Source organism: Pelophylax lessonae, assembly GCF_965119305.1.
Source record: "Pelophylax lessonae genome assembly, chromosome: 3".
NCBI classification, from domain to species: domain Eukaryota; kingdom Metazoa; phylum Chordata; class Amphibia; order Anura; family Ranidae; genus Pelophylax; species Pelophylax lessonae.
Window position 1 is genome coordinate 53,215,605 of NC_138770.1, and position 12,853 is coordinate 53,228,457.

The 12,853-nt window shown below is 45.0% G+C and overlaps 1 protein-coding gene across 2 annotated transcripts in view; it reads left to right on the forward strand.

Moving 5' to 3' along the window:
- The window catches only part of KIF13B (kinesin family member 13B), a 518,118-nt gene extending 510,174 nt beyond the window's left edge, over positions 1–7,944 (forward strand). For both annotated transcript variants that reach the window (XM_082248971.1, XM_082248973.1), the window contains one exon: positions 6,921–7,944. In XM_082248971.1, coding sequence (XP_082105097.1) covers positions 6,921–7,204 — 284 coding nt within the window. In that variant the 3' untranslated portion in view covers positions 7,205–7,944. The remainder of the gene's footprint in view (positions 1–6,920) is intronic.
- The last annotated feature ends 4,909 nt before the right edge of the window (positions 7,945–12,853 follow it).

Consider the following 12,853-nt stretch of genomic DNA (forward strand, 5'->3'; position numbering starts at 1 on the left):
TGGGGGGGGCCTCTCCACAAAAATTACAGGCCCTTTGATCCCATTCCATCCTGCCATTTGCAAGACAGTCTGGACATTGCAAGTGTGTGCCTCTTAGCAGCTACTCTGGGTTGCTCAAGTTGCGCAGATGTGCTCTCCTGCAGCACCTGATCTTAGTAGCAGCCTTCCCTTGCTATTCAAACCGTGCGCAGTGCGCTCCCCTGCTCCAGGTGATCACAGTAGGGGCCGCTCAATGCTGTTCCGATTCCCCACATGCGCAGCATGCTCTCTTTAGCTGGGTTGAAACGGCAGGATGAAGAGGGATCAAGGGGCCAGGAGTTTTCCTGGAGGCCCATTCCCCTTACAGCTCTCCACTTTTTTTTTTTTTTTAAAAGACTACTTGTCCAAGGGACTAAATCGGGGTCCCAATCTACGTGTCTCGATAAAAAGAAGGTTTTAAAGGTGTTGTAAAGGCAGAAGTTTTTTTTATCTTAATGCATGCTATGCATTAAGATAAGCCTTCTGTGTGCAGCAGCCTCCCTAACACTTGAGGTTCCGCTCTGTCCATCGATGTCTAAGAGTGTCTCAGCCGTCTGGGATTCTCATTCCTGATTGGCTGAGACAGCGCCATTAGCTTCTGCTGCTGTCAATCAAAGTCAGCTAGCCAGTCAGGAGAGCGGGTGGGTGGGACTCGGTCGGGGCTCCATGTCTGAATGGACACAGGGAGCTGTGGCTCAGCTCGGGCGCCCCTATAGCAAGCTGGGAAGAGGCATCCAAGCAGAGGAGGATCCAGGCTGCCCTGTGCAAAACCAACTGCACAGAGGAGGTAAGTATAACATGTTAAATATTTTTATAGGAATAAAAAACGAGACTTTGCAATCACTTTAACATTGAGGTGTTTTTCTCCAGCATAGCACCCAGGACAGTAGCAGGTATAACAATTGGACTACGGATTTTTTTTCGTGGTTACGATTGTGGGACCCCTCAGTCCAGTTATTTGTTATACCTGCTACTGTCTACTATATTGTAAGTTACTATTTTTCCATTAAAGTCATTTATTTGACATAATACACTATGGAGATATTATTTTTATTTTATATGAGCAGAGAAGTACCTACAAAGGAATCCACATAACCAACCATTGGTTTTTGTGAACACGCAATGATATTTTGTTTTAAAGTGAGCGGCCATGAGGCAACCATCCATCGATGCGCTGACGTCAGTCCTTGAGTCCTTTGTTTCCAGGGTGGAGGTGGCTTTCGGGCGACGGGCTAGCAAAAAAACACCCCCCGCCTTCCCCTGCCTCATCTCTCATTGGATCCTGAATCTGATTAGGCTGCCTCTGATGTGGGTCACCCTGCTGGGTCTGAGACCATGCTCCTTGAATCCTCAGATAGTTAGGATGATTCCTCCATATTTGGAACCGCGCACAAAAAGGCGCTGGTGGAAGCACTGATTGTATCTGTGTGTGAGACCTTGAAGACGGAGGCGCAGGTTCCCTTTGGCACTTACAAGCCATCTAGAGCAGCAAAGGTGTTTCCTTTCCCCTCCTATTTTGACAGAATTGTCGCTAAAGAGTGGGGACGACCAAAGCTTCCACTTCAGGTCCCTAAGTGATTTACTAGGCATTACCCCTATGAGGAGTTCCTTATTAAGAAGTGGACTGTTCCACCGGTGGTGGAGCCTCCTGTTTCCAGATTGAACAAGGCAACCATGATTCCAGTTGAAGAGTCCCTGGCCTTTAAGGATTCGGCTGACAAGAAGGCGGAGGGTGTGGCCCGCAATATGTACACTTTGGCTGGTTCTGCACTGTCACGATTTGACCACGCCCACGGCAACTAGCTAACCTGAGACGTGGTTTCGTGACTGGGATTTATAAGGGAACAAGGGAAATTCCTACTAAGTCATAAGATTGGCTGTGATGCTTTCACAGCCCGCACTGCCTTTGGTCACCACGAGAGGGAGACTCCCCTCCAATCCAGCTGGCTGACCACACACAGGCAGATACAAATTTACATACAATCTGGTGCACTCTAAGGGTTGGGGAGCAGTCTAGCAATTACCACACACTACTAGGATTCCTCCAGCTTTCCTACAAGCTAGAACCCCTGTGTTAATCACTCTTCCCACTGTCCCCACACCCACACACCACAAACGATACCCGGCCACCACCCAACAATTTGTCCGCAGACTGGTCTGCTGGGACACAACACACACGCAGATCTCTGTCTGGTTTACAATCTGCCAACACACAGTGCAATTGCGTACAGATTAGCATGTAGCGTAGACCAAGCAATAAACTTTACCGAAGCTTATCCCGTTGGCAGAAGCATACCGGAAATCGTGCGGGAACTCCCCAGTTCAGAACTGGCTTCAAGGAAGAACAATGAACATATCTCAGGTGTCCCAATTTATTGGAATATTGATGTGGGCTGGACTTTAGCCATTGACCAATCAACCCCAGGGGGTGTCCCCGGCTCAGCCCACACTTTATTCTGTGTTCTGAACTGACCAGAGTTGAATTGGCCCAGAACGGCGCAGACCGCTGGGTCAGGGATAGGAGTTCTGACACCAGCGCATCGGTCTGATCGCGACAGTACCAAACACTGCTTGCCTGTCGCAATCGGGCGCCATACAACGGTTTTGTGCAATTCTCCAGGACCCCACACATGCCACAGACACAGATTTACATGTACTTGTAGCCCCACACGTGAGCCACGAGAAGGAATTATTTTCATCTCTCTGTCACTAATATTTTAACTTTTATGAGAGATAAAATACATTCCTTTGATCTGATGATAGCAATAACAGCTTGCAGTCTGCTGGGAGCCTTCCACCGCCTCCTGCTGATTTCCACAGCCAAAATGACTAGCAGTCTTCTTATGAAGCTTCCCGGAGGTGACAGCTTTTGTCCATTTGTCTGGGAGGCTTCATTGGCATGTAGGTGTCAACTCTATCCTAGAGAATGGTCCAGTCTCTTTCAGATGCTAATAACAGGACATGTGTGTCTGACTGATACTTCATACTACAATTCTTAATAACCCAAAATGACACTACATCTACAATTCACTTCATATTTCGCTAATGCAAAGCTACCCTACTTTGACATTTATGTTACATGCACCGAGACCAGTATTCACCATTGCCCTGGTGTCACAAACTCTGACCGGGTGGGCTTAGCTTTTATGCCGTGACCTGGTGAGAAAACAGCTAACCCCCCCCCCCCGCCTTTACTGAGCTGGCGGACCAGCTGGTCCAGGGGCTGCAGTTTCTGTGATGCCTCCATGGATGCGGCTCCCCTAGTGGCTCTGCTCTCGGCAAGCTTCTTCCCTTCCAGCTTGCACCTGTCCCTGAACCACCTACCAGGTCTGTTTTGGGCAGTATAAGACCTGTTACTTCAAGGGGTGATTGTCCCTGTTCCGACTTCGGAAAGTTTTCAGGGTTTTTACTCAAACCTGTTCACAGTTACCAGGAAGGAAGGAAAGGTGCGTCCAATCCTTGACCTCAAGGCGCTGAAATGCTTTGTGCAGGTGCAGAAGTTCAGGATGGAGTCCATTTGCACGGTGGTGGCTTTCCTGCATCAGGGAGATTTTCTTGCCTCTATCGACATCAAGAATGCTTACCTTCACATTCCAATATGTACCGGTCACTAGCATTTCCTCCGCTTTGCCATTGGAGAGGAGCATTATCCGTTTGTGGCGTTACCCTTTCGTCTCGCCTCTGCTACTCGGGTCTTCACAAAAGAGTTTGCCCCGGTGTTCATATTGTTACGCCAATGGGGGATCATGGTACTGGGCTACTTGGACGACCTCCTGCGAGCAGAGTCTCCTACTGCTCTGGTGGAAAACCTGGAAATCCCCATAGGAACTCCGAGGGGGTTCGGCTGGATTCTGAATTTTCAGAAGTCTGCTCTGGTTCCATCCACAAAGCTGGACTATCTGGGTCTGACTCTTGACTTGGCCTTAGTCAGAGTGCTCCTTCCTCTGGACAAACTCCAGAAATTGCAGGCTGCAATTTGTCTTCTGCTGTCCAGCAGATGGTCATCCCCTGGACTTGCATGCACGTGCTGGGTCTGAAGGTGTCGGTTTGCACAGTTCCATACGCGGTCCCCGCAAAGGGAGATTCTGCCCAAATGGGACAAGACTCCACAGTCTGGACAAACAAAGGTTTTCCTGATATGGTGGCTTCGCTCTCTGGCGCTTCAGCTGGGCAAATCCTTCCTCCCCTTGTATTGGACAGTGGTCACCACAGATGCCAGCCTATCCGGCTGGGGAGTCGTCCTTGGCAAAAATTCTGCTCAGGGGATCTGGACACTGGAAGAGTCCATACTACCAATCAATGTCTTGAAACTCTGAGCGAACAGACTGTGCCTGAACCATTGGACAGATCATCTTCAGGGATGTCCCATGCACATTCGATCAGACAATGCCATGGCCGTGGCTTTTGTCAATCACCAAGGTGGCTCAAAAGTGTCCTGGCGGCTCTGGAAGTAGCCGGCATTCTACGGTGGGCAAAACGGTTTCTTCCAGCCCTCTCCGCCGTACACATTCCTGGGGTGGAAAACTGGCAGGCGGATTACCTTAGTCAGCAGGTGTTGAACCAAGGGGAGTGATCTCTTCTTCCGGAGGGGTTTCATCACTTGTATCTCCAGTAGAGCAACCCCCAAGTGGATCTATTGGCATCTCGGCTCAACAGAAAGATGCAGAGGTTTTTGGCTTGGTCAGCAGACGCGCTAGTGGCCCCATGGGGGCTTCTATCAAGACTTCTATGCAGGATCAAAGCAGAAGGGATTCCAGTCATCATAGTGGCTCCGGACTGGCCTCACTGTGCTTGGTATGCTGATCTGGTGCGGCTGGTCGCCGACGTTCCTTGGAAGCTTCCTCTCAGGGAGGATTTGCTGTCCTAAGACCAATCTTCAATTCCTGCTTTACAGTCACTGGCTTTGACAGCTTGGCTGTTGAACGCCAGGTGCTGATGGATAGAGGTTTATCTGAGTCGGTGATTCCAACATTGTTAAAAGCTAGGTAATCGAATTCTAGGAAGATCTACCATTGTACGTGAAGACCTACATTGCGTGGTGTGAGTCTCTTGAGGTTCATCCTCGCTCCTCGGTGGCTCAGATCTTGACCTTCTTTCATCAGGGGGGGGGGTTGAACAGAAATTGGCCTTGAGTACCATCAAGGGCCAGGTGTTGGCTTTGGCGGTCTTCTTCCAACAACCCTGTTGCGTACCCTTCTTCGGGGGGTCTGAGATTTGGTTCCTCCAGTGCAGTCTCCATTGCCGCCTTGAGACCTCAATTTGGTGTTTTCTGACCTCCAGAAGCCTCCCTTTGAGAAACTTCGGGAGATTCCCTTGCTTACGCTATTTCAGAAGGTGGCTTTTTTGGTGGCTATAACCTCTGCACGCAGGGTTTTGGAACTGGCGGTGTTATCCTGTCGTTCACCTTTGTGATTCACAGAGATAAGTTGGTTCTTTGCCCCTGTCCATCGTTCCTCCCAAAGGTTGTCTCTGATTTTCATTTGAATAAAGACATTGTGTTGCCTTCCCTGTGTCCCAAGCCAAAACATCCAAAGGAAATTGCCTTGCGTGCCTTGGATGTGGTCCGGGCAGTTAGGGTGTACCTGGCAGCTACGGAGTCTTTTAGGAAGTCAGACTCACTATTTATGCTCACTGATGGACCTCGGAAAGGAGTGTCCGCTTCCTCTGTGACCATTTCCAGATGGATCAGACAGGAGGTTATTCAGGCCTATTCCTGGGCCATCCATCATCAGGCGCCAGTGACGCAGGTTTGCAGGGCGGCTACCTGGTCGTCGGTGCACACTTTCACAAAGTTCTATAAAGTGGATGTTTTGGCCACAAGGTTTTGCAGGCTGCTGTTTAGATGACCTGATCCTCATTGAGGGTGTATTGTTTTTTTCAAGTGGGCTTCAGTTGTTTTTGGTTGAGCTCCTGTTGCCTGGTTGGCTACTGTTTAGCCTTGGGAATTTTTTTGCTGTTCCCACCCCTCATGTTGAACACTGCTTTGTGATGTCCCAACAGTTATGAAGATCTGAAGCTGTGTCCTTCAATGAACGAAAGAGAGAATGGGATTTTTGACTTACCGTAGAATCCATTTCTCTGATGTTCATTGACGGACACAGCACCTACCTCTCTGTGGAGTTGTAATTCTTCTGACACTGCTTGTAACAAAACGGAGTACCTATAGCAGAGAGAGGGAGTATACCCCCTGGGACTTCCCATAGGCATAGCCAGATTATTTTTCTACCTAGTGTCCTACTCCTGTAGGGGGCAGTATAACCCAATGGTCATGAAGATCAGGAGCTGTGTCTGCCAATGAACATCAGAGAAATAGAATTTTTCGGTAAGTCAAAAATCCAATTTTTCCATGAAGAATGTGCACATCTGCGAGTTTGGAACGATGCATTCCAAACTCACACAGCATAAAGTATAGTGGAATTCTGAGATAACTTTTCACATACAAGATTCATACATTCACATAGAAGTGGCTAGAAGGAAGGCAGATTGAAAATCGCAGCAGTACTAAATACGCATTGAACAAAAAGCTATTCACAATCACATCCCTAAATCATATCAGAATCGCACCTTAACCACTGAGCAACAACCTTTGACAAAATATAAAAATAAAATACACCTGCCCGGCGCCTGAAACTGCATGTCCCGCGCATTGGGCGATATGATTTGCGCATCCCTGATGTGTAGTGGAAGGATGTGCACCATTTAAAACGGGGATTCCCGATATGTTATGATTCAGAGATTATGGAATTGCATAAGGGGATTTTGGGAAAATTGCAGATGAACTTACACTTTAACTTAAATTTTATGAGTCACCTCATTTAAGGCGGTGCATATTTTTGTGTTTGACTTGGTAAATTTATAATTACATTTTAAAACAATTCAAAAATTTATTTTCTTTGTTGCAGGCAAGAATGACGGCTCTGTGGGTGGCAAGCAGTACTTTAAATGTAACCCCGGCTACGGTGTCTTGGTCAGGCCCAACAGAGTCAAGAAAGCCACGGGTACAGCACGCAGAAAAAGCGCCGGGCTACGTTTGCAAGGAGCAACTGAGAACCGAAAGGGCGGCAGTCTCTCCAGTTCTGCCGGAAACCTCGCCACGTTGACCGCTCTGGCAAAATCAGATCGAACCGCGAGCCTAAAAGCCGACGCCCAAAAGAAGGCAGAGAATCGGAAGTCTTGGGCCAATTAAACGCAGTGCTCGCTGCTGTTTTGTAATGCTGTGTTTTAACCTACAGAGTGGCTTTTGCAAGGTGGTCATCTTGGGTGACAACTCATGACAAAGCCCTTCCACATGAATAATTCCGCCATACTGCTTTCAGGTGTCTCCTCTTCTCCTTGGTGATGGACCCAGTCAATCTGATCCTGTGACGCGGATTTCATTTCCGATGCCGCAGCTACCCCTAAGATGCATGAAGAGGTCACCAATACGCTCAATTTTAACCTTTATTGTTAGCAAGCATGGTTAAGGATTACTGACCATCGCAGTGTGTCTACGTGTGTATATAAATGTGTGTATGTGTAAATACGTTTTATACATATCTTTTATGTGTTGTTGGCAAAGGATCGTTGGGTTGTAGGTTCTACATCTGTGGATTCCAAACCAGACCAAATCTGTGGTTTTTTAATCTGTGTTTCCATGTGGTGATGGCCTTGAGTGGCCAAAGAGAGTCAAGTTGGGACGCAACAAGAAATGTATGTGTGTGTGTATATAATTGATCATGGGTGTACATACACAGCTGTATTTTGAGGGTAACAAATAAGTGCAATGGTAAGTGACTGCAGCCGGGAACAAGGTAAAAAGGGCAAACAGTTTGTTCAAGCAGTAACCTCCTGTATGATTTTATCCCTCTGCAAGATGCATGGAGAATTAAATCCGGTGAACTTATCATTCGTCTATATTCGGTAAGGGTTATGAATTCGTCTTTTTTGTGTTTTGTTTTTTTTTTTTCATGAAAATGTATCCGACTTCTGGCACCAAAATTACCAGACTTTTTTTTTTTTTCTCTTTACACCGTCACACACAATGCGTCATATTTTCCGACACGTTGGTCAAGTCCTTTTTACTTTCTGTTCGTAGTTTTTTTTTGTGATTGTAATATTTATATAATATGGTGGGGGTTTTTCTTTTCTTACTTTCAGAGGGCAATGGGGTTGCGATATACAATCATTCTTAAATTTTTGTTGATCAGTTGTGGTTAATAATGGCTACCAGCTAAATTGTGGTGCTGGGATGAAGAACGGTGTACCAAGAATATAGGGGTCCCGTTTCGTGCATGGAGGTGAGGTGTTCTTATAAGTGATGGACTTGTAGCAGGGTGAGGTTAAATTTATCAGGGTTGCTGCGTAGGTGGTTTTGCTGGGATTTGCCGGGTGTACATGAAATGGGTGGGAGTTTTGTCTGACCCCCCCAATGCTGCTTGACCAAATTGGAGACAGAGCAGAGAGAGATGTATTGGAACCATGAGGAGGGCTGGCGAGATGATCAGGTTTTTAAAAGGTTCAGCCTTTACAGCCTCTTAAAAAAATAAGATGTGTGTGCGAGTACCAAACCCGAACATTCGCTCTCTGGCACATCAGCATTTCACAAACCTGTACAGGCAATACAGGGCAAGTTAAAATTACGATTGTCACATTTCACCAACCTGTAGTGCAAATATCGTCAAAAGAGCAGCTTTAGAATCTGTTGGTGACCATTTCTGGATGAAGGCCAGCCCAAGTGGTAAAAGCAAGCTACTGTTGATGCAACCAAACATTGTATTCCTCTGCGAATCGGCACAGGGTGGTAACAGATGGTTGACTTGCTGCTACTATGGCACTGTTTCTCAAAATGTTTTTTCTACAGTTTTACACTACATAGATGCACAATAGATGCATGGGGTATTGTTCACTAATCTAGAAGTGGTGCTTTATAGGTTCAGTAGCCCACAGACCAATCAGATGTCAGTATGCAATTGTTAGATCAGTGAAATAAGAATTTTGATTGGTTGTTGTAGACTTGTCTGGACCTCGCAGTGGTGACAGTTGCACCAACACATAGAAGACATTTTACGTGTGTATTGATATCCTGCATGCTCAGATCCATCGCAATGTGTATATGTGGCGCTTGTTCATGTTTAGGAAGATATGGTTGACATATGCATGAAATCAGGACCAAATGTCTGTGTGCTTATAATTTCTGGATCTGTGGGCCTCACAAGGGTTCTGTTTATTCTGTGCATGTAACTGTTTGGGAGGATGAATACCTGGAAATACAATGTGATTGTCTGTATGTGTCTCATTGTCGGACAGCACAGTGCCTTAAGCTCTCTGATTATCAGCAGAGCCTTTGTTCTGTAGCCTAATAGCCAACACTAAAGGCAGTATTCTAATGTATGGGCATATCTGAAAGGAGAACTGTGTGTGGCACATAGGAGGCAGCCTGACACCCCCATCTATTGGCACAATGCTCAGGAAAAGCCACAAGGTTACCTGGGGTGCCACACACATTCATTCTGTACATGAGGCCCCTGTGTTCTACCTACCTCTGGAGATGGTCATCTGATAGCCGTTTTACAACTTGAATTCATGTTCAGCCAAACAGATTGCTAGATTGAAGACGCTACAAAGCTTATAGTGGCTGACAGTGACGGCACATCATATAGTAACAGTTCAGTGACCTAATTTATCAGTTATTTAGCTGCCAAGTTGACAGTTAATATGAGGGCAGATTGGGCACCAATCTTGGTCAGCAGCTTGCTTCCTTATAATTTGGTATGGTTTCTATGCTGACACACCCTACATGCTGTACATATCAAATCTTAATATTAATAAATGCAGTACACTTTGAAACAAAATGCACTTCATATTACCAAGACCTCAGCTACTTTATAGGTTCCTCTCGTTTTCTTTCCTTAGATCACACCCTAAGGGTCTATGTCGACAGGCTTATGTTTGCTTCAAGTTGGTTTTGCATTCCCATGCAAGTTTATAGGGATTGAAAAACCTGATTGAAGCAGTTCAAAGGCAAATCAGATTTACCAGAAAAATGTGTTTGAGGAGCGCTGGACCCCAAATGAAAGTCTGGATGAAAGTCAAACTTTTAGAGGCAGCCAGAGCACCCCTGAGGGCCCTTGGAGTATTCTGGATAATATGTAAAGGATCAGAGCGCCACAAAGTGAATGAGTTGACTTGAGTCAAGTAAAAGTTTATTTTTTCCTGACAAGAAGATTAAAAGGAAACTCATTTTGGGGGTTCAGGGAGAACAATGAAGATTTGGATCAGGTTGGCTATGTGACCCCTCATTGTTCTTTATGATGGAGGAGTTTTGAATCCCCCAAATGCACTGGCTTTTAACCTTCTTGTGAAAAATACCTTTGCTGGACTCATTCATGCTTAATGGTGTTCTAATCTTTTAAATCTTTTCCATATGCAAATCAAGAGTTCAACGTAAAGTCAGATAAAGCTGTCAGTGAATTCCGAATCATCTCAGAAGCGTCTCAAACTGATGCCATTAACACAAGCCCATCGACCTAGGCCCTAAAGACACCCTAGATCAGCCATTCTCAACCAGGGTTCCTCTAGAGGTTGCCAGGGGTTCCTAAAGCTGTGGCTTCTTGTCTTCCCATTTTATGGTGCCTGCATGGTTTCCTGGTCCAATGCCACTTGGCAAAGTCAGCTGCAGGACACCAATCATTGTTTTAGTTGTTTTAGTTGTCTGTAAAGGGGGCATTCAGTCCACTGACCACCATTGTGAGGAGCAATTTTCCAATTGATCCTCAATGTATTGATTTTAGCAAGGGTCCCTCAGGACCTCAAAATTATTCCAAGGTTTTCTGAGGGATAGAAGGGTTGAGAAAGGCTGCCACAATCAAAGCCGCTCCAGGTGAGCAATCAACAGTCCACCTACTGCAACACTACGGTAAAGGTGCTAGCACCGCTCGTCTGCACATGAAAGAAAAAGGTCTATAATACGCTGCACTTCTTCAACCTTTTATTGTATCTTCTTATAAAAACATCACAGTGTGGGGTATAGTTGGCGCTTAGTAACAACCTTTTGGAGGTTATGAGTAAGCGCTAACTGTGGCACAAAACTCGTTAACTCAGCTGTACCCCACACTGTGTGATGTTTTTATAGGAAGATACAATAAAGGTTACATAGTAGGTGAGGTTGAATAAAGACAATAGTCCATCCAGTTCAACCTGTGTAGGTGTGTATGGCTGTAATCATCTCACATAGCCCTGAATGTTCTGATCCTTGAGATGTACGTCTAAGAGTCTTTTGAAAGCCACCATACTACCCGCAGAAACCACCTCTTGTGGTAGAGAATTCCACAATCTTGTATCCCTAACAGTAAAAAAAAAACCCCACGTTGCCTGAGGTTAAAACGCTTCTCCTCTAATCGCATTGTATGCCCTTGAGTCCTCATGCAATCCCTTTGACTGAACAGCTTTTTTTCTAAGCTGAGATCCCCATTGAGATATTTATAAATTGCTATCATGTCCCCCCTCAGGCGTCTCTTCTCCAGGGAGAATAAATCAAGCGATTGCAGACGCTCTTCATAATTAAGGTCCTCCAATCCCCTAATCAGTTTAGTTGCCCTTGTCTGGACTCTCTCAAGCTCCAACACATCCCTCCTGAGGACTGTGCAGAGTATTCCGGACCTTTTCCTCTCCTGTTGAGAAAGGCTGCCCTAGATTCTCAATATTACCAAGTGTATTCAATCTGTTTGGAAGCTACAGAACATAAGCTGACTTTATTACTACTTTAGTCAGCAAGAAGGGGTTCATTCTTTGTATAAAACACAGGGACTGAGTCCACCACCAACACTTGCCTTCAGTTTGCACCGACTTCTATTCACCGAAGGGCAGATTAGGCACCAATGAAGGTAGCCTTCATTGAATATGAAGATAGCCTTCCTTTGAATATCCTCTAAGGGGTCTATTTATCAGCCCAAGATTTATATATATATATATATATATATATATATATATATATTATCTGAATTGAAAATTTGTGAATCTTTGGTGAAATCATTAATAAATCGAGCCCTAAACGTTGGGTGAACTCTACTGAAGACTTGGCTCTCCGCAGTAGGTGGAACTCAGCTGAACAGAAGACGGGCGAACACTAATACCTCAAATTCCAGTACTGACCGGTGATAAATTTAGCTGCCTAAACACCATAGAAAATTTAGAGTGCCATGAATTTGACTTTCTTGTAAAAACACCCAATAAATTACTCCAACAGAAACCTTTCCCGTACACACCTAAATGTAGTGACTTCTCAATTATAGAATAATTAATTTTTCCTGCCAACTCTCTGCAAATCACATCTGCCTTTTGCGTACGCCAGCCTTGGGCTGGAAGGGGCTCTATTTCTTGAAATTCTTTGTATATATTTTAAAGCACTTTACTTGAATTTACTTAGCCATGTTTTTTTGTAAAAAAAAAAAAAAATACAGTACAAATTTATCAAGCTCATCCATCTCACGTCGCCAGATTTTGGAACCTTATGATTTGTTGATCATGCTTGCACTGCTACGGTTTTAAAGATTTATTTGTACAGGTATGTTTTAATTTGTAGAAGTGTCGTACAAGTCACTGCCACGCGCATCCACAAGGAATTCTCATTCGGGTGGAATTTTGTTTTGGGGTTCTTTTTTTTTGTCATTTTTGGTTATGGTAAAATTAGAAACTTTCTTTTTCCTTTTTATCCTCATTTAATCATATCATTCGGACTCTAATAAATTATCTACGTTGCCTTTTGTGAAAATAAGACTCTTGCATTTAATAGTTACCAGGTGCCTTGGTTTTGCTAATTTTTTTTAAGCCGTAAGCAAAAAAAAATTAAATATTTTCT